At 30.3% G+C, this 27,355-nt stretch overlaps 2 protein-coding genes across 3 annotated transcripts in view; one reads left to right on the forward strand and one right to left on the reverse strand.

Moving 5' to 3' along the window:
- Positions 1 to 12,425, forward strand: part of LOC106460778 (tyrosine-protein phosphatase 99A-like) — a gene marked incomplete at its 5' end in the record, with an annotated part of 67,332 nt that extends 54,907 nt beyond the window's left edge. The window contains 9 exons of the mRNA XM_022387562.1: positions 211 to 362; positions 1,035 to 1,170; positions 1,786 to 1,947; positions 2,594 to 2,597; positions 3,456 to 3,607; positions 4,272 to 4,400; positions 6,511 to 6,782; positions 7,021 to 7,156; positions 9,792 to 12,425. Of these exons, the coding sequence (XP_022243270.1) occupies positions 211 to 362; positions 1,035 to 1,170; positions 1,786 to 1,947; positions 2,594 to 2,597; positions 3,456 to 3,607; positions 4,272 to 4,400; positions 6,511 to 6,782; positions 7,021 to 7,156; positions 9,792 to 9,953 (1,305 nt within the window). The remainder of the gene's footprint in view (positions 1 to 210; positions 363 to 1,034; positions 1,171 to 1,785; positions 1,948 to 2,593; positions 2,598 to 3,455; positions 3,608 to 4,271; positions 4,401 to 6,510; positions 6,783 to 7,020; positions 7,157 to 9,791) is intronic.
- Positions 12,426 to 18,976: 6,551 nt separating this feature from the next.
- The window catches only part of LOC106460781 (mitochondrial ribonuclease P protein 1 homolog), a 10,235-nt gene continuing 1,856 nt past the window's right edge, over positions 18,977 to 27,355 (reverse strand). For both annotated transcript variants that reach the window (XM_013920517.2, XM_013920518.2), the window contains exons 2-4: positions 23,359 to 24,563; positions 21,132 to 21,231; positions 18,977 to 19,690 (exon numbers count right to left, since the gene is read on the reverse strand). In XM_013920517.2, the coding sequence (XP_013775971.1) occupies positions 19,558 to 19,690; positions 21,132 to 21,231; positions 23,359 to 24,493 (1,368 nt within the window). In that variant the 5' untranslated portion in view covers positions 24,494 to 24,563 and the 3' untranslated portion in view covers positions 18,977 to 19,557. The remainder of the gene's footprint in view (positions 19,691 to 21,131; positions 21,232 to 23,358; positions 24,564 to 27,355) is intronic.

The raw sequence follows: 27,355 nt of genomic DNA on the forward strand, positions 1-27,355 counted from the left end.
TTTAGTGAAATCTTAACGTAAAATATTAATTAATAAGCAGTTCTGAACTACAAATAATTGTAGTAAGGTACTGGTATTTATTCAAGTAAAACTGGAGTAGATTTTTGTAAGGGATTCTATGGCTACTTCTCACTATCATAGTATTTCCTGGTTCCTCTGAGTATATAGGTAATGGTCTTTTTCTTTTTGGCTCTTTATTGCTAACAACAGAAACACTATGCAGACAGAACTGTGTTACAGTACCACTATACCAATTGGCCTGACCATGGTGTTCCCGATCACCCTTTGCCTGTTCTGAGCTTTATTCAGAAGTCATCTTCAGCTAATCCTTCAGATGGTGGCCCCATTGTAGTCCACTGCAGGTAAGAATACACAAAATTTTTCCAAAACTTTCTTCAGTTTCTGCACATTAATGTTATTAAAATAATTTTTTTTAGTATCTTTAATTTTCTACAATTTTATTTCAGTGTTTTTGTTTGGTAGTCAAAACTAGGTATGTGAAACTTTAATAGATACCATTCCAACAATTATTTTATGGAAATGTTCACAAAAGTTGAACTATTTATACAATGAAATAGGTTAGTAACTAAACTTAACCTTTCTATTAAAACTGCTGTCATCTCCTGGTGTTATCTCAGTGGCTTAATGGCAAGTCTGAAGGATTATAATACTGAAAGCTGGGATTCACTACCCATGATGAACAGAGAACGGTTAGCTCATTGTGTAGCTTTGTGCTTAACAACAAACAAACTCTCCTTATCCTACTTGACATAAAATGCAAGCATAATGTCAGTATTTATTATGGGATGTCATTTTGTAAACCATATATAAGAGTGATTAAACATACCTTATTTATTAAAACTTTCTTGCTCTTCAGGAATTGTTATGAATTTAAAATACAAGGAAACATTATAGCATGTTTAGTTTTTATGCTATATTTTTGTTTTATAAATGTTACTATGTACACTGTACACTTTTTTCAAGCTGGTGTTGTCTAATAAGGTGTGCATTCTAATATGTTTATTCTGTTGAAGTGCTGGTGTTGGGCGAACAGGAACCTACATTGTTATTGATGCAATGTTGAAACAGATTAAACATCAACAAACAGTGAATATTTATGGTTTTCTAACCCATATTAGACAACAGAGGAACTATTTGGTGCAAACTGAGGTAAGTTTTCTACACATTTTTTCACAAATAATATTATTTGAGAAGGATTAAGTTTAGTATTTGTTTCCACTTATCCACATCCCTTAATTAAAATAGATTGAAATCAAGACTTATTCACACATTCATATTCATATTGAAATAAACTGAGATTATGACACGAAGTCAAAGGTTATGATAGCGTTACACATAGTTTGAGGTTGCTTTGTATATATTAGATTCTATTGGCAAAATGTCCATGTACATCATTAAATTGTCTTTTTTCAACATACAGTGTATTTCAAGCTTGTACTTTCTATAATGTAAAACAAACTAATCTCGCAATGTATAGAATAATTTTCTTAATTTTTTAATAAACAATTATAAATTGCTAGATTAGATATTATTATTCTGATTTTTTTGTTAATAATTACATATTTTCATGTGACTTTTTGGACCCTGATAAGTAGCCTGGAAGATAAGTATGTAATTCTGCTTTATGGCTGTAGTTATGCACTTTAGATGTGTGTCTTCAGTTGTTACTTGCAACAATAGGTGTTTACATTTGTCAGAAGGAAAACTGCTGACTATGCAAAATTTAGGGTTTAACTTATTTTACATTTATTTATTTTTTTTCAGGAACAATATGTTTTTATCCATGAGGCCATACAAGAGGCCATTGAGAGTGGAGAAACAGAAGTTTTAAGTCATAACATGCAGGCATATATCCTGTCTTTACTGACAATAGAGGGTGCTGATGGAGAGAAGGGTTACTGTCCACTTATAGAAAAACAGTTTAAGGTGGGGTTTTTTGAAGATAATCAATAAGCTGATGTTTCTAATTAAAACAGTCCATTAAATACAGTTTCTAACTGATTTACAAATTATTATTCATACTGTAAGCTTACGTGACATTGACATCTATACCTATATATTACATTGCACTCACTAATCACCACCCCTTATTCTCCTGAGGAATAGTCAGCTATTCAAAAGTGCTTGAGTTTGGGGGTCTCTTTTTGAAATTCATTATAATTAAACAGCTTCAGTTAATAGTTTCTAAATAATTTTATTCCAAGTGAAAAATCATTATAACTTGATAAAAAGGGGCGCTTATAAAAATGTTTCTTTTTGCCATTGAAATTAGCCTGATCATTGTATTATTAGTAATTGCACTTGAGATAAAATACTTGTTGTAAACCTGTTTGTATCTTTGTTCTCATTTTATACAATATTTATTCATTTCTAACAACTAAGTTAGTTTATGGTTTTATATATTTTGGTACGTTAATGACAAAATGAAACAAACAGAAATTATATTGCCTACAGTTTAGTAATTTTGTTAATTTTAAAAGAATTCTGAGATAAGGTTTTTTTTATGATATGGAATTTTTCCATCATAAATTTGGTTAACTACTTGATATGAAATAAAATGGATCCTTTGTAGCTCAGTAATAATTTTGAGAGACTATAACACTAAAATTTAGGTTTAATCCTTATAGTAGGGTACAGCACACTGTGCAACTCTGTGCTGAACAAAAACTAACAAAATGAAACAAACTAACAAGGATTTTACTATCAATTCGTTCTTTCACATATAAGGTTATAACTGTTAAATAATCAGCTACTGTTTTACTTAATTCTTTCATTTTGTTTGACAAATATGTTTTGTATGACATTGAGAAAAAAGTGTTAGCTCTAGGCTTAAAGTTAATATTCTTAACAAACTGAGATTTGAAGATTATTTTGTTAAATTTGAACAGTTTTTAGAAAAATTATATCAAATGATTTGGGAGAATTTCGATTTAGTTCTTACTTGTTTTAATAATTACAACTAGGAATATAAACATTTCTTTATCTTAAATGCTAACTAATATTTTTTGAGTAATTTTCTTATTATTTCAAAAATTATAATGATTCTTAATCATTGTCCATTAGACTAATGTGTTATTGTTTCACTATTATAGATTATAAAGACTGTAGATTCATAGCAATTTTGTGTAATTCAATAATGTTTGTGATGATTGTGAAATTATCCTGTCTTGCTCCTTAACCTGTATGAAACCATATGTGTATATTTGTATTTAACTTGAGAGTTTTGTTGAAGATTATTATTGGATTTTGTGCATTATCTAGAGTTTTTTTGTATTATTTTTTTATTTGTGGAATAAAACATTTTTAAAAACTTTTTTGTTTTCTTTGTGTGCATGATCTAGTTAAAATGCTATGTCATATATTTTTTTTCTATAATTTAAAATGTTTAAAATATAAATGTTTATTTAAAATGTGGACTCTGTGAGATTCAATAGGAATAAGGTTGAGGGATCGGTTCTTTCCTTTGTTACATGGCTTCAAAGCAGAAACAACGTTGAAATCTTTGGCTCGGAAAGAGGTCACCAGCTGCATAACTCCAAAACCTGGAACAGATGGATCAGACTATATCAATGCTACTTTTCTTATGGTAATGTCTGATTTTGTTTGTATAAAAACAAGTGTTTCATTTGTTAGTAATTAACAGGAAGAAAAATATTTAGATTATTAAGTCACGTTCCATTAAAAAAATGGCTCATTTATATGTATTATAGAGAAATAGATAACAATCTGGTCTTATCACCAAATATAAGACCTTTTATTTATATATAAGAATGTATGTGTTATTTCTTTATTGTAGGATTATACTGCGTCTCATCTTTGCAGCTATGGTGCTATAATAACATTCATTTGTATGACTCAAGTTTTATTATGTTAGTCCTTTTGCTAGTATATTTTATAGAACTTTCTTCTGTTCTTGTCTAGAAATTAAAATCTATCTTTATCATTTTTCCATACCACTGAAATCTTACTCAATAAATTCATTATTGTATTTCAAAAAAAGGTTTGATACTTTAATTGATGTAACATCTCTATTCTTACTGCTGTCTTATAAACCAAAATTTTCAAACCTTACACTAATCATCATTATTAGAAAAGCATCTAAATGTATAGGACATATAATAAACATCAAACTGATGCTAAAGATTGTTGGCTCGAAGTTCTAATTCTTAAGGTATTTCATTCAAGATAGGCCATAATGTACATATAATAGAAGTTGTCTGGTAACTTTACCATTTGGTTTTTATTTACAGGGCTTCAATAAGATGAGAGAGTTTATTGTAACCCAACACCCTACATATGACACAGTGATTGACTTTTGGCAGATGGTTTGGGATCACAACACCCAAACAATAGTGCTTTTATCATATATAGATGAAAATGTAAGTTCAGTTAAACAAATAAAATAAATTGTTGTTTGATTACTAATCCACTAATTATGTTAGTTTTTATTTTTCAGTCAATTATATTCATTAAAAATAATCCAACAGTAAGTAGATGTAAATTTTTTGAATCAGAATTTTGTGCAAAAGACAAACTAAGTGAAGTGAATGAAGCACATGTAAAAGAAAAGATCAGCTGACAAAAATAAGTAAGAAATATATGCAGACAGCATTAAAATACAGCTGAAATATATAATAATTGTGTGAAACAACAACATTGGAGTATGGTATACCTGGAATTCTCATTTAGCTTGTTTTCTAGTTTCACCTATTTTGAATAACTAAAAGGATGGATAATGTAATACAAGGTAGAGTTTTATATTAAAATGATTCTGAATAAGCAAGTAAGCAAGTCATGTGACAACCACAGCTGATATAAAGTTGTAGTGGAGCAGAATGTATCAAAACTACGTTTTGACATTGTTTTGTGATCATTTTTATGAAAGAAATGTAACATCCCTTTCCAAGGCAAAATATTCATACACTTAGATCATGACAATGTTTTCAGATTGGGGATTTAGAATTTCAAACAAGGGAATATCCCTTGAACATAATGGAATTTGACAACAAAATAATATGGATCAATGTGGGTGCAAAGACCATCTAGAAAGAGACCTGCAACAAATCTTATCCCACACCCATCAAAGGCAATAGCCATCCACATGTTCCAGGCAACAGTACACAACATAAGCAAGTTACTTCCATGACATATTCATTCAACCATCACATATCTTAAACAGCTGAAGAATGAAAGATATTCATGCTATTCCTAACAAAGGCATAATGATCAAGGTGCCAGAGGCAGTGACTGTGTATTCCTGTGTGTTCAGATTGTTGAAACCATCATCCTCATACACTTGATATATTATGAAAAGCCTGTATGGAGAAGTAATGTGCTTTGAACATGACAGCCTTCTAAATTGGACATCTTGCTACAGGGCTATTGTCAAAATGCAATCATCATATAGAGCATGGCCAGATATGGCTGCATGGATAGGCTCCAAAATTGTTTTAATATAATGTACTCAACCCTCTGTACACCTGCTGTAGTAGTTGAATGATTCACTTTAGTGTAAGATGTATTTTGAGATATAGTTTCAATTATAAAACTGTAGTTGTATATTTTATATTTTACTTTATTTAAGAAACTAACAACTGAATTTTAAACTAAAAACTATAATTAGCAATATTTTGGTAGTAATTGTGTCTTATAGGTTCAATAACACAATTGCCAGGAAGCATAATTTCAAAAGTTAGCAATCACTAATGCATTAAGGTTTCCGCTTTAACATATGTGTATTGTATAATCTCTTTCATTGAAGAAATCAAACTTTATCTAGAATTTCAATTCTTTATGGCAAGAGAGGCGCTACTGTTGTGTTCCTAGCCTTTGTCTGGTGTTACATATAGTTCATCAACACTCACTGAAACCTTCACATACATAAATATGCAAAATGTTAGTTTAAAGCTTGTTAACCTTGCATTAAAAATGATGCTTTTACTTCTAATGTAATATTATACTTGTGAATGCAGTGAAGGTATCGTGTAAGAAAACTGCTGCTTAAAACTTGCATACTGAGATGTGACTCATAAAGCATCACATTAAAATTCATTCACCACAGGGCAATAGAATTCTTTTAAAATTTTCCAAGGAATACATAATATACAATTTTTTCATTGATTCATCACATTTCTCCAAGAGTTTTAACAATGATTGACAATTTCTGTATTCAATCGCCAGATGTAGGGATTATTAAGCAGGTGTATGATAATTCTGATTTTTGTGTACATATTGGTACATTAATACATATGAATTGTTTAATTAGTCTTAAAAGAAGTAAATGAAGACTTGCTTTAGCACTGATTTTGCCAATTTTTATTTTAAAATGCTCATAGTTTAGTCATCTGCAGATTCTTATAACAGCTGGAATGCTAATTTCAGTTAGAAATTTCAATATGATAATTATCAAAATCAACTTAGTTTTAGTAGAAAAATCAACTTAGTTTTTAGTATGTAAAACTTAACTTACCACTGTTTGTATCCACTTAGGAGTATCCAAGTTTCTGGCCAGAAAAAGATCAAGAATCAGTGTACAGTACATTTAAAGTCAAACAAGCAGAAGAATCATACCAAGGTTGTTTTATCACTCGAGATTTTATCCTTCAAGCCCTCCAGGATGAGTATGAAGTCATGTGTCGAGTTATCCAGTGTTCTGGTTGGCCTGAGATTTGCTCCCCCCTCAGCTGTGTATTTGATCTAATCTATCTAGTCCAGGAATGGCACCTTGAGTATCAGAATGGCCCAATGATTGTAATTGACAGGTAAATATAGGTACTAGAATAGGAAACTTAGTGTTATGATATATAACCTTTAGTACTAAACTCGTATAGTGCAGACTATATTGACAAAGAAACCTGAAAATTTAAATGTTCAGTGAATATTATTGGATGGTAATTTAGCTTGTGATCAGAATAACTTGAATGTGGTGGTTGTTAGTGGAAGAGAATATCAGCTTAATATTGGTACTCGGGTTACTAATTTTGTTTACACATCTTTTAGGTATGGAGGTACTGAGGCTGCAACTTTCTGCTGTCTGACAACACTCTTCAAACAGTTACAATATGAAAACAGAGTAGATGTGTACATGTATGCTAAGTTGTACCATATGCATAGACCAGGAATTTGGAAAACCCAGGTAGGGTTTACTTTTCTTTTCATGAAAATGGTGGGTCACCACCAATGTATGAATAAAGAACCAGAAATAATTTCTTTTGTTCAAGCTCCATAACCTAAAAGTTAAACAACTATTTACAAATTAGCTTCTGATTTTGTTCAATTGACATACGACTTTTCTGTACTGGATAGCTCAAAGTGGTTTGCTGTTTGTTCAAAATGAATGACAAAGCAACAAATGAGCCAAAAGTTACCGAACTTGTATCAGTCTTTTAACATGTTATTAGAGGAGGGTATTATTCACCATATATTATTTCCATGTATATTTGAATATAAAGATTTTATTTATTATTTGTAGCTGAGCAATGACTTTGGCAATTTTTATCAGGTTAAGACATATTGTTGTTAACATCTCCTTTAATACTAAGCCACGAAGACTACTGTGACAAAAAAATGTGTGTAATATAAGACATTTACTGGAAGATACTGGTGATAATAGTTTCTGTATCAGGTGATGGATGAGAATATGAGTTGTTCATGATAATGTATGAGGTTAATTTTCAGAACTACAAACCTTCGTATGTTTGATGTTCATCAAAACAAGCATAAAAAATCCAGCTACTTAGTTTCAAAATTGGTGTGATCACTTTAGTAGTGTTTCAAAAGGATTTGATAAAAATAAAACTGGATTCAATGACTGAGTCATAAAGAATTGTTCTAATAAATCATAAAAATTACAATAGCAATATTTCTCATTTTTCAGCATAAAATAAATGAGGGTAAATTACTCATAATATGTTAATAAAGTTTTGACACTGACACATACACTGAAACTTTAATGATCCTACATACTCACTGATGTGTGTTAAGTGGAATCATAATTATCCTAGATAGCCCAGATGTGTGTTAAGTGGAACCATAATGATTCCAGATACCCACAGATGTGTGTTTAGTGCAACCAAAATGATTCCAGATACCCACAGATGTGTGTTTAGTGGAACCAAAATGATTCCAGATACCCACAGATGTGTGTTAAGTGTAACAATAATGATTCTAGATACCCCCATATGTGTTTTAAGTGGAATCATAATGATTCTAGATACCACCAGATGCGTGTCAAGTGGAATAATAATGATCCTAGATACCCACAGATGTGTGTTAAGTGGAATCATAATGATCCTAGATACCCCCAGATGTGTGTTAAATGGAAAAATGCACTTACACATATTTAAGGAAACTAATACTTCAAATGTCTTTTATTCATGGCTTGAGTATAATTACATTTTTTTTTACTGAAGAGAGTTTAGAATGCAGTATATTATTCTACATTAGTGCAGGTTCAGTTGGAATAAGTTATTGAAAATGTGATATTAGAATTGTCTAGAATGAGATTTATTGTGAAGTGATAATAATAACAACTAACATGTTTAGTCTAATTGGATTTATACTTTGCATAAGCAAGCTATGATTACAATGTTTCAATATTAAAACTATAATAATTTCAGCAGTGAGATATTTTAAGGCATTGTTTTTAAGGTATGATTAATTTTGCTGCATGTAAGCCATATATATATTGGTATGAAATATACAAGTTCTAAAAGAACTGGTTCCTACCATTGGAATCATCAACATAAGTTTGGCATAATTATAACATAAAAACATTAATGAAGTGTTTTCATAGAACCTTCACGTAGCAATTAACATCAGGATTTTCCTTTATCTTCCACATTACTCCTTAACATAGTTCAGGTTTTTAACATTGGGATTTTCCTTTATCTTCCACATTACTCCTTAACTTAACATAGTTCAGGTTTTTAACATCAGGATTTTCCTTTATCTTCCACATTACTCCTTAACTTAACATAGTTCAGGTTTTTAACATCAGGATTTTCCTTTATCTTCCACATTACTCCTTAATTTAACATAGTTCAGGTTTTTAACATCGGGATTTTCCTTTATCTTCCACATTACTCCTTAACTTAACATAGTTCAGGTTTTTAACATTGGGATTTTCCTTTATCTTCCACAATACTTCTTAATTTAACATAGTTCAGGTTTTTAACATTGGGATTTTCCTTTATCTTCCACAGTACTCCTTAACTTAACATAGTTCAGGTTTTTAACATTGGTATTTTCCTTTATCTTCCACATTACTCCTTAACTTAACATAGTTCAGGTTTTTAACATCAGGATTTTCCTTTATCTTTCACATTACTCCTTAACTTAACATAGTTCAGGTTTTTAACATCAGGATTTTCCTTTATCTTTCACATTACTCCTTAACTTAACATAGTTCAGGTTTTTAACATCAGGATTTTCCTTTATCTTTCACATTACTCCTTAACTTAACATAGTTCAGGTTTTTAACATCAGGGATTTATGATGCACCAATTTTTTTTCTTCTGATGTTCATGAGACATTGTAAGTTTTCCTTAATTTTTCAATTAGAGATTGCCATATCTTATTATGTTATTGGATGATTATTATTAACAACTGTGTTATTTCAGGATAGGTAACTTAACTACTGCTGCTTAACAGTATAGAGTTTAATATTTCCCTACATCCATTGATGAGTGTTGTTTAAGAACTGACTGTAATATTTCAGCATGAAGTAGCTATCTATTAAAGTGTAATAACAGGAATCTGTGATATTTCAGGATGACTACTACTTTCTCTATCGAGCACTGGAAAGTATCATTGACAACAGAATTCCAGAGGAAATAGATCCCTTATTCAGCAATCAACAGATTGAAACTAATGGTCACGTAAGAAGTAATGGAGATGCTTTTAGAGTAAATGTTGCTTCAGTTTCACTGTGAACAAATAACCACACACACACACATATATATTGTTTTGTTTATGAGGATCACCAACTCTCATATAGTTGTTTTTTTTTAATCAAAGGATGATCCAAAAAGTATATGTATGTAACTGTAAGATAACACAGGAAATAGATCAATGACTTCATAGATGTTAACAAACTTTAAAATGCTCAGTAATGGTTAATCCAAATAAAAAAATTGAAATTAAATGTTTTTATGTGTACTGTTAAGACAGTTGAGATTAGATTTGCTCAAGAGCCATAAATGGTGTCGCTGTTATGGTAGTGTTAATACAATGGGATACAAGCTTTTAAAAAGGTGTATTTTTGTTTGTCAGTATTTGTTAGTAGTCTTTTTTTTTTCATAATTTATTAATAAGTGCTTATATGTGTAACTTGAATTATACTCTCTTTTTTTCTGAAAGATATATTTATTTATTGATACACTTGCAAAGTCTTGAAAGAGTTGTATTATTTATTTTAAAATATAATATGCTCACTGATTAGTTTGCAGTTGTGACCAGTGGCAACAGAACTGAAAATAGAAAGTTTGTTGATTACTTTACAAAAACAAATTACTTAATTTGCTGTAGGTGTGAATTAGCCATTTTTAGTATGCTTATTTCTTCATATATAACTAAGAAAGAAGTTCAGAGTCCATCAGGACATCAGACAACACAGAAAAGTATTATATATATTTCAAGAAGTATGTAGTCAACGAGGACATTATTGTTAAAAGGTTTAAACTGAAGAGAGCTTCCAGCTTAAGAGTTTTATGTACAGGGAGAGTAATAAATAGCATAGAATATGTGTGCAATTTGATGTTAATGATACTAAATCATTAAAATATTGAATAGTAATTTAGACCCACTCCTTCTATATCATCTGTACAAAGTTCATATTAGAAAGTTATTATCAGTTCGTTTATCACTGTTGCACTCTAAGTAGAGTTGATTAGAAACAGTAGTTTTTGTCATCAAAGAAAATAAAAAAATAAAATGGGAGCAAAACAAACATTCACAACTAGAAATAGTTTCCTATTATTAAACCTATGGCAAGTGTTTGTACAGGTTACTATAAAACTTTCATATAATAGTCACAGCTAGGATTTCTGCATTGAAACCCAACATAGTTGATCAGGATAGTTCTAGAAAGTTGTTATTGTGAAAAAAACAGTAAAAGAACGTTTTCTTACTTTCTTTATACACTATATCAAGTTTCAATGTAAAATGTATTAATGAAACATTTTTAAACTGTTGCTTGTTAATTCTGGTTTTCAGACCTATTGCAATTACTAAATGAATATATTCTCTTCAATAAACTTTAACCACGTTATCTTGATTTTCAGGTTATGTGGTTATAAAAAAACAAATAGAATCTGACAATAAACTAGTACTTAATCTAATTATATAGATGAGATTCATTACTAGCCTAGAATTCAATCAAAATAAGATGATATTTTGAACAATATGAAAAAAACACCGGGTGAATCGTACTCAGTGAAGAACAACTTGTAAACAAGCTGATTACTGCCTTACATGTACATAATACAAAATGAACAAGACTGTAGAAATAACCATCCTGGAAGAAGACTGGACTGGTTGTGTTTAACATTGTAAGTCTTCATCCTAAAAGAAAAAAATGTAAAGTTTAATTGAAAATAAGTACAGTCCAAGTCCCGGTGAGATTCCAATGAAGAGAAACAGGTAATTAATAGATACATTTGAACTTATAAAGTTCAACTTATCATTCCTGAATATTTTCTACTCAAGTTTTCATAAGGTTTACTTCTTCTTGTCTCTCTTCAGTGACTTGTTTATAAGTGATGTACGATACTAACATGTTGTGTTGCTGTTGTACTGTTTAACTGTTATTTAGGAGTAAGAATTTTCATATTTTATCAGTTGATGTTGATTACATTTGGGGATAATGTTTACTTGTTGCAAATATAATTGCTAGAATCTTTATTATAGAATACTATGTAGTGTTAATGAAAGTTGACGATGTTTTGTTTTAAAGCATCATTTTTAAAGATTTCTTGTGGGCTCATGTAAGATATTTCCTCATTTTTTGTAGCTGTTACTCATTTTTCTGTGTGAATGTTTATTAGCTCCTAGATTATTTAAGTCATTAGTATTGTGTAGAATTACAGTACAGAAAGTCTCAAATATTTGTAAAAGTTAGGTATTTAAGATATCATCTGTTACTGCTTTCCACACACTAAAAAAAACTACCACCCTTACTAAAGTGGGCCCCCTCGTGGCTCAGCAGATAGCCTATGACACTAAAATTCAGGGTTTGATTGCTGCAATGACCACATCACAAATAATCCATTGTGCAGTTTTGTGCTTGACAAAAAATAAAACAATTATTAATAAATTTTATTTCCAATTGAGGCAAATTTTTCAAATGATGCTATTGTGTTACTTATAAATCTACTAGAAGAATTTAAAAGCATTATCTCAAAAAATTGCAAAAGAGGTGCCAAAACACACATAAGTGAATATAAAACAGTGCCTCTTAATCTTATACAACTTACTTTATTTATAGAAGTGGTTCATTTGTATTGGAAACATTAAATCTCTATTTATCTTGGGTTTATCTTGTACCTATAGGTCTTTTTTTAATGCTTTTGTTTCTTTTAAAAAAAAAAGACTGTTTTTCTCAATCCATTTTGTTATATAAATAGGTAGAAGCAGAAATTTCTCGGGAATAGATTTTTCCCAAGCTTACCTTTATTAATATGGGCAAATGCAATATGCATACAAAACATGTTGAGTAAGAGCATTACTGTACAAGACTTGTGAATTGTCATACATTTCTGAGAATGGCTCAAAACAGACTTGTTTTTTTTACAGTTTGTAAATGTTTGATAGACCACATTTGATAATTAGAACATCATGGATGAAATCATTTGAAAATAATCTGTAGTTTTTGCAACTCAGGGAGATGTAATCTGGCAAAGCATAATTCTAAATTAGATTATGAGAAAATTAAAAATGTATCCTCTAGGGCTTCTTGATGATAATGTAAGTTGAAATTGTAAAGGAACAGTTGTTTGCTATGAAATTTTTATGCTGCTCTAAAAAATCAATTTAACCTTGTTGTCAGAACTAGATAGTATATTACATGTTATATCTGCATTTTTCTTTTTAAAAAGACAACAGCTGAGGATACATTTTCGGGTTTCAATTATTAGGAGAAACAGTTGTCAGAATAATACTGATAAATCTATATTGAATTTGTATTTATCGTTGTAATATTCATTACATATATAATTTATTAAATATTTATTTTTTGTATGAACATTTAAGTTATAATTTTTGTTCTATTTGCAAGAGACAGAGTGATTATAAATAAAAATCCTGTACTTATAATAATTACATCTTTAAAAAAACTACTTATTCTAAAGGAACAAAAATACACCAGAAGCACATTGAGAATTATAAGTTTTACTCAGGAAAGCTTGGACATCATACAGTGTGTTTCAAAATCATATTATTATACTTCACATTAAAATGCTCTTCTCAAAAACAAGCACTGCTTTTATTTTTCTTTAGTGCTTTATATAAGAACCATGTCATTGTGCAGAATATTGAGAGGATCAATGAACATGTCCAGAAAGAACAAATGGTGTTTGCAGTATCTATGTTTAGGAATAGGTTTTAGATGCTGATTGAGAATGATGGAATGCATACTGAACATTTTTTGAAATATTCTATACCATTTCCAAATCTTCCTTAATATGTCTTTTTGGTTAAATTTTGCTCCCCTAAGACGAGTATTTTTTTTAAGATACAATAATTTTAAATGTGACAGTTTTGTTTCTGATCACATTGTTTCAATTATGTTTTTTTTATCAGAAAAACGTTTCCCAAATAACTATGCTGGTATTGTAATTTATTGTAACAACCTCTTACACTGCTCATATACTTAAGTCTTCCACTATTATTTTAACATAATAATTCTTTGTTGTTGTTTTTTTTGGTTAGTATTGAATGTTTACTTATTTCAATGCTACTTCAAACCTATAAAAGAAAAAAAAATTGTGTGAATTAAGTTACTTTTAGAAAACCCTGTATTTTATAACAAATACACCATGTGAATGAATTATCTTGCACAAACTGACTGATTTGAGCTACAGATGAAACACAATAAAAATGTTACTGCAAAATACTATAGCTGTGTTTCTTTACAATATTGTTGTTTTAATATAAAAAACTATTGGTCATCTGTACATTGTTATCTGTTACATTACTACTCATTTTGAGGAGTTGATATTGTTAAAATTATAATACTACATTATAGAATAGTTATTACTGGATCACCAGTTTCTTGTTAAAATGAAACTTACATTTTAAACCATTTAAATTGCTTGCTGAAAGATTAAGGTAAAATTGTATGATGTTGTTTTGCTTGATTGATACTGTAAGTTTTACTTTCTAAATACCAACAACTTTGTGTGAAATTAAACTGAAATGAGCTCTTGTAGAACAACCATTTCAAAAATAAATAATCACTATAATTTCTGGTTCAAAAATAATGTAGAAGCACTAGATCAGTATTTTCAAATAATATATGTTATGTAGTAATAAAACTGAATTATAACAGAAAATATTCTTGTGTTGTTCCTCATAACCCATGTAATTGCCATTCAGTGAACCACGTAATATAGCTTTTTTTTTCCATATACAGCTCACAAACTTTTAAATCTTTTTTTTTTGAAAAACAACCTTACTAATATACTTTCAAATTTCTTGCTTTAACACTAATTACTACCAAAACTTTCTATGTACAGTATCATTAAAATTGTACTAGTTGTTCTAATTTTTGTTTAATTTGAACAGTTATATTAGTTAATCAAATATCTTCTCTGCTGCATCATTAGTTATCAAACTTATGTTGAAAAACTTTTCAAAATGCATTCAAAATTTTACAAAATTATTAAACACATCTTATCTCTCATTAATGACTTTTTAATGGTATTCAAATCTGAGATATTCTGCTATGCAGACAAACCATGTATTTCTTTTTAGTGCAGCAAATTTCAGTTTTTTAAAATCATTTCAGATGTTTGTGCAGTTTTCACATAACACATTGGCCAAGAAATCCGTTAAGTTCCTTTTGTTCTAGCTACCTACTGTTCTGTGACATTCACCTAAGGTATCACCTTTTTCTTCCCATAGGAAAGGTGTCTGCAAATACATATAATGCATGAAAGTTGACAGTGACCTTTTCCACTGACAAGTCAGGTTATGTCTATCTCCTGTATGATGAATGAAAATAACCAACAGTTACATGGGTAGTGCAAGTTGGCCTGAAAAAGTATGACATAATAGAGGTATAATGTTGTTTTACTCAGACTTGGACAGAATATAGTCTAGAAAATCTTGTATATGTTGATATTTTCCTACACTAAAAATATATTTCCAACAGATACATTCACTCACAATTACAGCTGTTCTTGATTTGGCTGCCCTCTAGGGTGCAAAGTTTTGCAAACGATAGCCTTGAACTCCCACCTAATACCATGTGGTTCAGCTGCATTTATGCATGCAAATTAGCATATGACAACTCTCCACCAATAGTAGTGTTGACACACCTTCCTGTTGCAGCTGATTCCCTCTATGCAGTTGAACCCAGTCATCATTTCGAGGTTAGACACAAAAAACACTACCAGAAGTGGGGAGGATAACGATCAGACTTCAAAGCTTTTTATTTACCAAAATTGGAAACTAGAGAGTTTAAATCTAGAAATAATTTCTTTTGGTTTTGAAGTGAATAAACCCAAATTTTTACATGGAGATCTGCACTGGAAGTATAGATATGTTTCATGTTTTTTAAACATTTTATTGTCCTTCAGTTTGTATACATATGCTGAAGAACTTGCAGAAAAAACTAAATCCAGGTTAGAAAAACAAACCAGCTCACATAGAAGCTAAATTCAAAGAGATTTGTGAGTAGCAATCTTTTACTTTCTGTACACACAAAAAATATGATAGATTCCATGATAACTGTAGTTAATTTTTTTGTTTCAGATGTTTCTATATTTGAATATCAAGAACTGCAGAATTATACATAGTTGTCATTTGATCTTATTTTTTTGGTACAAAATTAGATACTTGTCACTCTTAAGTGTGATCCTATTGAAGTTGCAGACAAGTGTTCAAATAATCATTCCAATATAAAAAAAACTTTTAGACTCCCTAAGATTCACATATCTTACTAAAATCATTAGTATTTAAAAAAAAAAGCTAGACAGTCACCCAGAAAGCCCCTGCCCTGCAATGTTCTTGACTTTTGCAACAAACAACCTAATATACACATCAAAAAATTTCTCACCCTCTAAAAATATTGATATAGGTGCCAACATCCTCTTTCTATCTGTTTGTTTTGGAGTTTGCTACTATTATAATAAAAGGATTTGATCTTCAGTGAGACTTTGATGTTCGAGCTACATTCATCAAAAGTTAATCAACTGTCTTTGAGGGATACTCAAACTTTATATCAAACTCAAAATCAGTTAAACTATTCACACACAGTTAAAAAAATATCCCCCACTATTGGGTGGAAATAAAAATAAATTCTTAGTGATTTATAGGTGTAAAATGATTCCTTGCCACAAATAATGGTAAAGCTATAATATGCTGATATTGTTCTTTTTTAAAAAGAACAACTAAAACAGCATAAATAACATGTAGGTTCTGTTATAAATATTTCTGTGACTGTGTGAAAGTTGAACAATAAGATTTCCTAAATATTAAATACCTGTCTTTAGCAGGTTCTGATGGGATTGTTATCTGAGAATTTTGATACACGTGCATCAACTGAAGAAGTAATGGCTTAATAATATATATTCACATTGTTTTCTCAAAGTAGTTATGTGCTACAAAACAGTCATATACGTCAAATTTTATCTTGGAGTTTTTTTTTTCCTGCATGTGGGTAAAGGAAATACTACTAAGGAAGTTCCTTTGTTTTCATGGGACTTCCTTAGTAAAATGTATGTTTTTTTAACAACAGTCTTCTTTTATAAAGGGCTTATTTATCCTCAAAAGGCCCTTCATGCCAAATAAACATTTACACTTCACAGTAGCTTCTGGAAAAGAAAGTAGTGACTAACATGAAGAACTTATTTATCTATATCCCGTGCAGTACCACTGAAATTTTAAACTACACTAAAAACCACAATTATATTTATTTTTATACATGTAGGTAACTTGGAAAAATATTTATGATTCGGTGTCTAAAAGGTATGGAAATAATTTATGAGATTTTGAAAATTCAGGAAGAATACTGCATCACAGAAAAGAAGAAAAAGGGAAAAGGAACAAAACTGGGAAAGCAAACAAAAAAAGATAAATTGAAAAAATGTACACTGACTATTAGTTTTTGTCACTAAAAAAGCACTGTTGTCACCAAGTCAGGCATACTGAAAAATCAGAGAATACTTTCAGGACCCTTGATCGAGGCTACAGGAAAAATCTGATATTTTAGAAATAACTTTATTCCTGTCATGGATAATTTATTTTATTTACCACTGGGACATGTTACATTTAAAATTAATGACTGAATGTTTACCCAATAAAAACTGTGATGTAGTAATTTATTTAAAAAAATTTTGTGCAATAATCAGATATACAGATAAGCAAATCTTCATTTTTCATTAGTAGTTAAACATGTGATTCAGACACTTGCAGTAGTACATGCAGGTCAAATAGAACATAATTTTGAAAATTTGAAGATGAATTGCAGACTAATATAATTACTGTGATTTGTGAAAGAAAGGATAAAATTTTTTAAATTTTAAATAACTCAGTTTTTGTAGTTTTGACTTTCATTTTCCAATACTTTTGTAGCATTAAAACTTTCTATATTACTATAGCTAGCTAGGTTAAATATATATCAATCCCTACTTGTCTTTATAGAATTTAATTTTTTTTATTATACTTGTTAGGTTTAAGCTGCATTGTATCAGATAGGTTCTATAAATGACTTGTTAATTTACAAGTTGTGTAGTTAATACTATAAGTTAGGCAAACAAATACAGTATTTGTAATTATAATGCCTTTTTCTCTTCAAATTAATTTGTGATATTACTTTTCAACAATATTATTGATTTAAGTTTAACCCTCTCCTCCAAAGTGCATCACCAGTCATTTCAAATAAGATGAGTAAATTATAGTAAAAAGACCCCAACTTTGGCCAGGAAGTTGATGTTTACATAAACTAGTGACAACAGTGTACTAAATTTGAATAAATGAAATGATCATGAACACTCCAAAAAATCTTTCACTGTTTTTATTAGCTCAATACCTTAATAACATACATATATTTTCAGTACAGTAGAAATGTTGTGTAAATAAAAAAATGAAAAACAAAAATGTGAAGAATACCCTTGGGTTTGCAGTTGTTTCATATGTTCATAATAATGTGAACTGTACTCCAATCAGCATCAATTAATTTTTAAAAATGTATAAATAATCCAGATAGCAGTGCTAAAGTATACGTGCTAAAAAACATAGTTTAATACTAAAATTCATCAGTTTTTCTATGTAGTTATCTATATCAAACCAATACAAAAAAAGTTACTCCCCCTAATTTGATTAGTTCAGAAAACATCAGTTTGTGTTGAAAATGTGTGTACATCTTAGGTAATTTAATCTTTTTATTCTGTGGTTTTATTTTGTGTGAAGAAGTATTACAAAATGGTGCCCATATTCGTTCTTTTCCTTCATTATAGAGAAAACCATTGACTTGAAAGCTGTTAGTCTTAACAAATTGTGGGTAAGAGATTTATTGATCCTTGCAGACTGGGATGAATATTGTGATGGATGCTTAAGAAGGAAGATCATATCAATAGAACTGAAGAACTAAAGCCTAGATACACAAAAGAATTACACCACTAAACAGACTAAAATGTACTTTCTTTGTTAATTGTAGGTTTTCATAATTACTCATCTACACAAAATTAACTTATTACAGATGAATATATAATAATAAATTGTTAATCACTGTGCATCTGTAGATTCTGTGAAAATACATTTTATCTACATCATGTTAAGTATTATATTTCTTACAGTGTAAGAATGTTTTAACATTGATCATTAATTAGTGATGAAATAAATTCGTACTAAACAAAAGGTTCTTTAAAATCTTCATGACAAACATTATATCCTCCCAACTTCCATATAATGACCTTTGATTTTCTCTTATGTATTGTAACAATAAAACTCATGATAATCTGCCACTCAAAAAATGGAATTACTAAAAACTTAAGACTTGTTTGTAAATTTAAATAACCATATACTGATTCCACACATCAAAAAGGAATTAATGATTCTGAGATACTGTCAGGAGTTGCATGTTTAATTGACATGAGTACATTACATAGTTGTAGAATAAACAATTTTACAAAAAGTGTAACATTCACCTGACTAGCATCCTTTCATGATCTATACCTAAAACATCCCTTGACCTTACCTTGCACTTCTCTTGAAAATAAAATGTATTTAGTTAGCAACTGCTGAGAACATTTTGAATATTCAATTTATTAACTAATACCTGCATTTGTGAATAAAACTGTATTCCAGGCATAAATGTCATAATGTCTGTTTCATCAGTTTACGTCTTGGGACATACTTAAGGGCTTTGCTCCAGTTCCCACTTTTTTTCACCTCCAAGAGGATCTGCATGACCTGGTTCAGTGTAAGACTTTTGCTTCCAAGTCCCCATCTTATATATAAAATAATATTATATCTCAATTAATCGACATATTGTAGTATCCAGGAAGAAGTGTGCATATAGCACCATCAATTACTTAAAAATCACACTAGTAAATATTGATTGCAAAATAAGTAATTATGAAGTCCATATTTACATAATTATCAAAAACATATGGGAATCATTGAATAATTTTCTTTGACATGAAAATAATTCTTGGATTCATAAAATTTGCACAATAACAAAAATTCAATATAAAGGTGATGCACATGTTCCAAACATATTTGTACATGTGAATAGTTTAAACAGTTACAAAAAAGGCATGGAAGCTATGTTAAGACAATCTGAAGTTTTACTTAAATATAACAGAACAGATCTGTAAAATATGTTACAGCATATATATATGTATACATATACATGTTTTATTTCAGCTCTTGATGATACATTTTTGATAAAATTTGTTGAAGAGGTGCAGATTCAATTAAGTTACTCCAAACATCTGCCACTATGCCCTTCCCTTGAGAATTTAACTTTTATAAATCTTTTGCTACAAGTTACAATGATTCAGTGAATAATTGAAACTTATATATTTATCTAACCTGAAACACTTCATTTGTTTCCTTTGAAAACAAGAAATCATCTATATTTGAGGGAAATATAGTTCTCTGTGTAGCTAATTCAAATAAATAATTGGAGTTAAAAATAAAATAATTAACTAATATATAGTGTTATTTATCCTTACTGTAATTCTGATTTGTAAATGAGCTGAATAAAATGAATATTAGTTACACTTCACTTACTTAGTCTAGATCACACCATTACAGTTGATTTTTATGCAGTTGATAATATAAGTAGATCCTGTTGTATACAAGCTTGCCTGATAAATCCTGCTATTGGATGAAAGGCCTCAGCAGCACTCAATATAGCAGATATAGTCTGGTTCACATATTATTACACATTCATCTTGATTGAATAATATGTTATAAACTCCTACCATATATACCAATACAGTATATAACATTTGGATGCTCATATATATTTTGTCATTTTATTAAATTTTCTATATTATTTAAATTATAAAACCTACATAAGCAAGATAAACCATACAATATGAATAAATAAATCTCTTTATGTTAATTCAAAAAACAAAAAAGTTCACACAGTTAAAGTATTAGACAGGAAAACTTCAAAATGGACAAGTTCATTTGTTCAATACATTTACATGAGTTTTTGGTATGCTAAATTTTCTTTGTACTTTGCAAATAAAATCATACCTCATGGTCTGTGTTTTTGTAAAATCTTACTACATAATTACTAATGTTCCCAATCCAAGGTTTCGGTCACTTTCTTATGGCTTTTGTGCTTCTTCTACTTACTTAGGTAGGATGAAAGATATTTGTAGCATTAAATATAAATGCAAACAGCAACTGGTAAAATAATTGTCAGTACTTACGACAAATACAAATCCAAAGGTAATTTGGCCATTTTCAATCCTTCCTTCTTAGCTTTAGCCAGGGATATTGGTTTTTGAATACCCTTATCAACCATACCACCTACAATAAATAAAATGAATCAGTTACTGGAAGATTTATTTCTGTATTCTATAAGTTACCTCACCCATTTTTTTTTCACTATGTACATTAACAAAAAATTAAAGTAAGGTATATGGTTGTAAAATATTATATTGAATTCTGTTACCTATCTCTTAAAGCAGTGGTTCTTAATCTTTTTAAGCAGAAACCTTCGGGGAATGAAATATACTTTTAACCTAAACTCCTACCATGCCGTTGTCACCGTAGTTGACCAATGCTTAGATAGGCAAAACTAATGTCGAGGAATAGTTAAATTGGCAGCAGAGAGTATGTTTTGGAATGAGAGCTTCCAAGGAAGCCCACATCCCCCCAAAAAAGATACAACCTCTCATGCAGAGAGAGGAGGAGAAGGTAGGAGCTTTATGAGTACCCGCTCATTATCCTCAAGCCAAAGTGGAGAAGGCTAGGCTCAGCCAAGATGGGAATTGAAGAAAAACCTCAAATGAATAAGATACTGCACAGATGTAATAACAGACCTCTCCAAATTGATGAGAAACTCCACCAGAGCACCTTCTTGAAGAAGTAAGCAGGTGTGAGTGACTGACTGGTCACAGGAAGAGGCGAGCAACAGCAAGTCATCCATGTAATGGTGAGTTCAAAGACCCAGCAAGTGAAGATGATGTACAAAATAACTTACCACTTGATAAAACACATACGGAGTTGAAGGCAGACCAAATGGCAGCACCCAGAACTAGAAGACAGTGGACAAAGTGAAGAAAAATAGCATGAAACTGGGGCAATTGGAATATGAAGATAGGCAACCATCACATCGAACCTAGTCATCTATAGTCCCAGGGAAAAAAATTAACCAACACACCCACAAATTTGATGGAAATTACAATTACCCAAACAGTAAAGATTGTGCAAAACCAGTACACATAGCAAAAATTAAACAAACAAAGTAATAATCAAATTATAAATGCAAGTTTAAACTAAAGTAACCTTGATGGTAAAAGAAGTATAAAAATCTAATCTGAGCAGAAAAGACCTAAAATATCGAGTGGAGAAATTAGATTCATCCACACAAGTGCACATAAACTCACTAAACATGGGTAGTATACCTACAGAGAGTGAGGAAAACACACTGAAAACTTACCACTGAACTCCTGGGAAAAAGAACAATACCTAACCCAACAGATTACATGGAGGTGTGGTAACAGGTGGAAAGTTCTGAAGAAAGAAATTTCCACACAAGTTATATCCTTCTTCACAAAAATGAAAGGAAGAACTCATCGGCTGACAAGCACCCCTCCACAAACTAAGCCTGTGCTTCCCCAGCAGACATCGTCAACCTCGAGATGAATCAGAACCATTGTCTACTATTGCAGGACTTTCATCATCTGCCATATTAAATCAAAATCATCTGAACAAATTATAATTTGGAAAACATAAATATTTCGAAAACAAACAAGCAGAAACAATGAAAATCAAACACGAGAGGTCAAAACGTGAAGTTTAAACCAATATAAACATTTATCAAGCACAATCAAAATTTTGTAGCCACATTAAGAATGAGTTAAAACATATATCTATACACTAGAATGCCAATCAAGAAGGTGAGGATTGTGCTAGAATAGTAGAGGGAGCTACTTGCACTAGAATAGGTGGCACAGTATGATTGGTGGAGGGGAGTCACATGATATACACATGTTCTGAAATGGCACAAAATAAAGGGGTATAATATGGTGTGCTATTAGCGAAAACTTTTTCATCAATGCTTAGAGGGCAATTCAAAGTCGAGATAGCTTTGGGTGAGTATCATTTTGGAAGTCTGCTTGCAACCCTTTCACAGACTCTGACAACATAGTTTTAAGCAGCAACACCTGGGTTGAAAAATGCTATCCTAAGGCTTTTAAGGACAATTAAATGACTTTAGAAATTTATGCAGACATGAAATGTGACTTTTAATGCACAAGTAAGAAATTACTGTCTCACACAATATAAAAACTATTTTAATAACCTATTTGATGTGCAATGAATAATTTTTTCTGAGAACAACTTAAAACAAGAACTTTATAAAAATCTGTAAAAGATAAAGCAAGCACTAGAAAATAAATATTTTACATTGGAAAAAAATATTCAACTGACCTATTATATATACTGCTTCATGATCATACTCCTTTAATGGATTTCTTGTATGTGGTGTCAAGTATACAAGCTTCTCCTTTGGGAAAATATCTAGATAGCTCTGAGGAGTTGTGGTTATGAAACAATTATATTCTCTTAAATTTGGAATAGTTTTTGTCAAAAACTGGACAATCTGATTTTCAGGATGCGCATTGCAAAAATACAAATCAAAAGGGTCTTCATCACATTTATTAACTGCATACAATTCCTGAAGTTGGTCAGCTGTATTCATGCACTCACGTTTTGTCATATGGCTACTGTAGTCTAAATCAACTACTATTTTTTGCCCATAAATCATAGCACTAGCCATTTTGTGGTTATAAAATTTATTCATTGTTGATTCCCGAATATATAAAAAAATGGTGTTTCTTCCAAGACCATATTCTGAATGTTTATCTTCTGCAGAGGTTTCAGCCTTTTTTAGTGCTCGCTCAGCACGTTTAAGTTCTTTTTTTTCTTTCTCTGAAATCCGCAAGACCTCTTTTTTGAACAAAAAAGTAAAGTACTTTCTTCTTGCACTCCTTGAATCCATCAAAAGAAGTTCTTTCATGTCCTTTTCCCTTAACACTGATGGAGCTTTGAAGCCACTCTGCCTGGCAACTTCACATTCCATCAAAATTAGCTGAATCTTCTTTGCTGTTTCTGGATCATTTTGACTTAAGTTAGAAAACTGTTCATTTGATTCACTGAAATTCTCTACTGTTGACTCCTGATTGTTATGCTTAACAGAAGAAAAATAAGTCCTACAAGGCATACAGTTTGTAAAAATTTTAACTAAATTCACTTTATGCATATTAGGGATTTGTCTTGGCATTGCAGAAAAATGTCTGTTTCCATAATCTCTAGTGCACATAGCTGCACAAGAGAATGAATGTGGTCGACAATGAAATATCTGGCTGAAGAACATGCACTTTATTTTCATGTATTCATAACTTTTCATATCAAACAGTTTGTTCCTGCTTGAAGAATTCCACTGTACTAAAAACCTTTGAGTTTTATAGAGGCTTACATACCCTTTCCTCAAAACATTAAAATATAAGATTGTTTTTCTTAGTTTCTGACTGAACATTGTTCTTAAATTAATTTGTGTAAGCATTACAGTTTTCTTCTTGTTAATGAGTGCAAATCATGTCTGGCAAAAAGAAACAACAGCCCCAGAAAAAGCCCTGCAAACAAGTAAAAGAATAAAAGGTATTTTAAAACAACTCAGTACCCATCAATCACAAGTTACGCAAAAATTTCAATCCGTGATGCAGCGTAACGTTAATATTTACAGGTCCTTATCATTTTAAAAGCTAAGCTAAACCTCTAAAGATCTAAGGCCAATTAATGCTATTTATTAGTACTTTTTTTATAAAATATGTTGTTCAGAAAAATAATTCACTGTAAAGAATAACCTTATATATAAATATACTTTATGTGAGGTAAATATATTACTGTCTCATAATTAGACCATATTAAGTTTTGTACTGGTAAACAATATTTCAATAAGATGAACAGTCTACTATCAACTTATAATATCCTTATCTGTTATGTATGTGCCTGAGAAGGCTATTTCTTAAGCAGATATATAACTTCAAGTACAAGTGCCACAACTCAATAGTTATATTGATTCAGGATCATGATAAATGGTAACTTTGAAAAAAATTAATTTGCTGTCAGTTTTCTCAATGAACATTTTTAAAGATTTATTTGGAACTTTTTCTAACAAACACAGGAAAAGTTAAAATAATAAATGTAAAGAGCATCAAAAAGACTACAAAATTCATGCTTAAACTAAGAACCTTTGCCTTTACATTATAGACCTATTAGTCTTACATCAGTGGTAGGAAACATTTTTAATAGTCTCATAAAAGATGCTTTGCAAAATCATTTAACAAAGTTTAAAAGTTTGTTGGATAGCCGGCATAGTTTCAAAAGGGGAGAATCTTGCCTTACTAATCTTTCGCCATTCTTTAAAAAGGTTATTGCTTATGTAGGTGAGAGTACGGGCATGGATTTGGTGCATCTGACAAGGTGCCACTTAAAAAGCTTGCTAAAAAAATTATCACTGTAGGTGTAGAGGATAGGTTGGCTCATTGAACAGAAAATGAGCTAGAAGAAAGAAAGCAAAGGTTTGTTACAAATAGAGTTCAGCTAAACTTGATTAATTTCATGAGTGGAATACCTCAAGGCTCTGTGTTAGGCCTTTTGCTCTTTTTGATTTACATCAATGACATAGATGAAGGAAAGATCAATAAATTTTTTAAATTTGCTGATAAAATTAAAGTTCTAGGTGTTGCTGGCTTTGAAGAGGATGCCACTGCTTTACAAAAAATCTGGATTATTTGGAGAGTTAAGTAAATAAATGCAAAGGATATCATAATTTAAATTGAGTATAATTTTGATGGGAATTACTTTAACAGTGTTAAAGAAGAAAATGATTTTGGTGTTCTGTTTATCTGTCTCTTATGCTATCCAAGCATTGTGCTTTTGCTAGTGGGAGGGCAAATATGATTTTAGGTTATATCAACAGAAATATTGCATTGGTTAGGCAACATTTGGAGTACTGTGTTCAGTTCTGGGCTCCTTACCTTAGAAAGGACATTGAAATGATGGAAAGAGTTCAGAGAAGGGATAATAGGATAATACATGGGAAGGAAAGGTTGTCAATCTAAGATAAGATCTCTAAATTTGTTTTCTCTTGAAAAAAGAAGAGTTAGAGGTGCTCTGATTGAGATGTTTAAGATTGTTAAGGGAATTGATAGTTTTGCTGTATCATATTTTTTCATATTTAATGGTGAAAATGGTAAGGTATGAGACATAAATATAAATTTTGGCAGGATAGGAGTCACCTTCTGCTAAGACAGCTTTATCTTTCTAACAGGGTGGTTAGCCTTTGGAATGGATTTCCTTCAGATGCAGTTAACTTAAGGGAGTATAATGGAAAAACTTGATAAATATTTGAATGACAAAGGATGACTGAGTTTTTTAGTGTTTAGATTAATTTAGCACATAGGATGACCTACATGGACCAAAAGCTCCCTTGCTGTCCTTTAATGATATGTTATTACCTGGATACTTTACAATGTTTTGATTTCATGAAAAAAACTGTAAAAAACATGCTTTTGCTCCTGAAGCAATTCTATTTGAAAATTGCATGCATCTCATAGCAGTTATAGGTTAGCATGCTAAATTATGTGCAATTTTTCTAATATTTAACACTTATTAGAATTAACTTAGTGTCAATATAACATGTTTAAAAAAATGAAATAAAAAAAATTCATACATGTGATATATCATTATAACAATGAATGACACATTAAATAATCTAGGAATGTGTTACTAACAGTATAAACAACAGCAACAAGCTTATTACTTGAATGTCACATATATGAAAGATGTCACCATATCGCAAAAAAAATTCATAATGTATTTATAAATTACAATAATATTTAGTTTTTGCAGAAATTTTTAAATGAGTATTAACAAATTATTACACAGAAAACTATTAGTATTACTAATAGTTATTCTTTTATCATATGATCTAATTTATGCTTTTTTTACACTTCCAAGTTCCATTTAAATTACACCATAGCTTACGGTTCAAATTCGATGATGAGGAACCCACTTTGAGACTAATAATGGCTGGAAACGGCTTGAATGGGTAATGAAGAAAAACTTTAATATAAGTTTAACATAACAGCAAATGTACAACATTTCGACAAGGTTTTAAAGTTTTTCTTCATTACCCATTCAAGCCGTCTCCAGCCATTATAACTTACGGTTATTTTTCTTTGGTAAAATTTTACTTTGGGACGACTAAAACTAAAATGTCTAATGACGTAAAAATTTAAATATTATCAACTTTTAATATCACACATGCAAATTACGACTTAACTAACATATTATTGTACGCAATAAAATACTACGACAGTAAGAAGTCGTGACACAATGATAAAGTTCAAACTAGCTTTGT

The sequence above is a fragment of the Limulus polyphemus genome, unplaced genomic scaffold (assembly GCF_000517525.1).
Source record: "Limulus polyphemus unplaced genomic scaffold, Limulus_polyphemus-2.1.2 Scaffold835, whole genome shotgun sequence".
In the NCBI taxonomy this organism is placed as follows: Eukaryota; Metazoa; Arthropoda; class Merostomata; order Xiphosura; family Limulidae; genus Limulus; species Limulus polyphemus.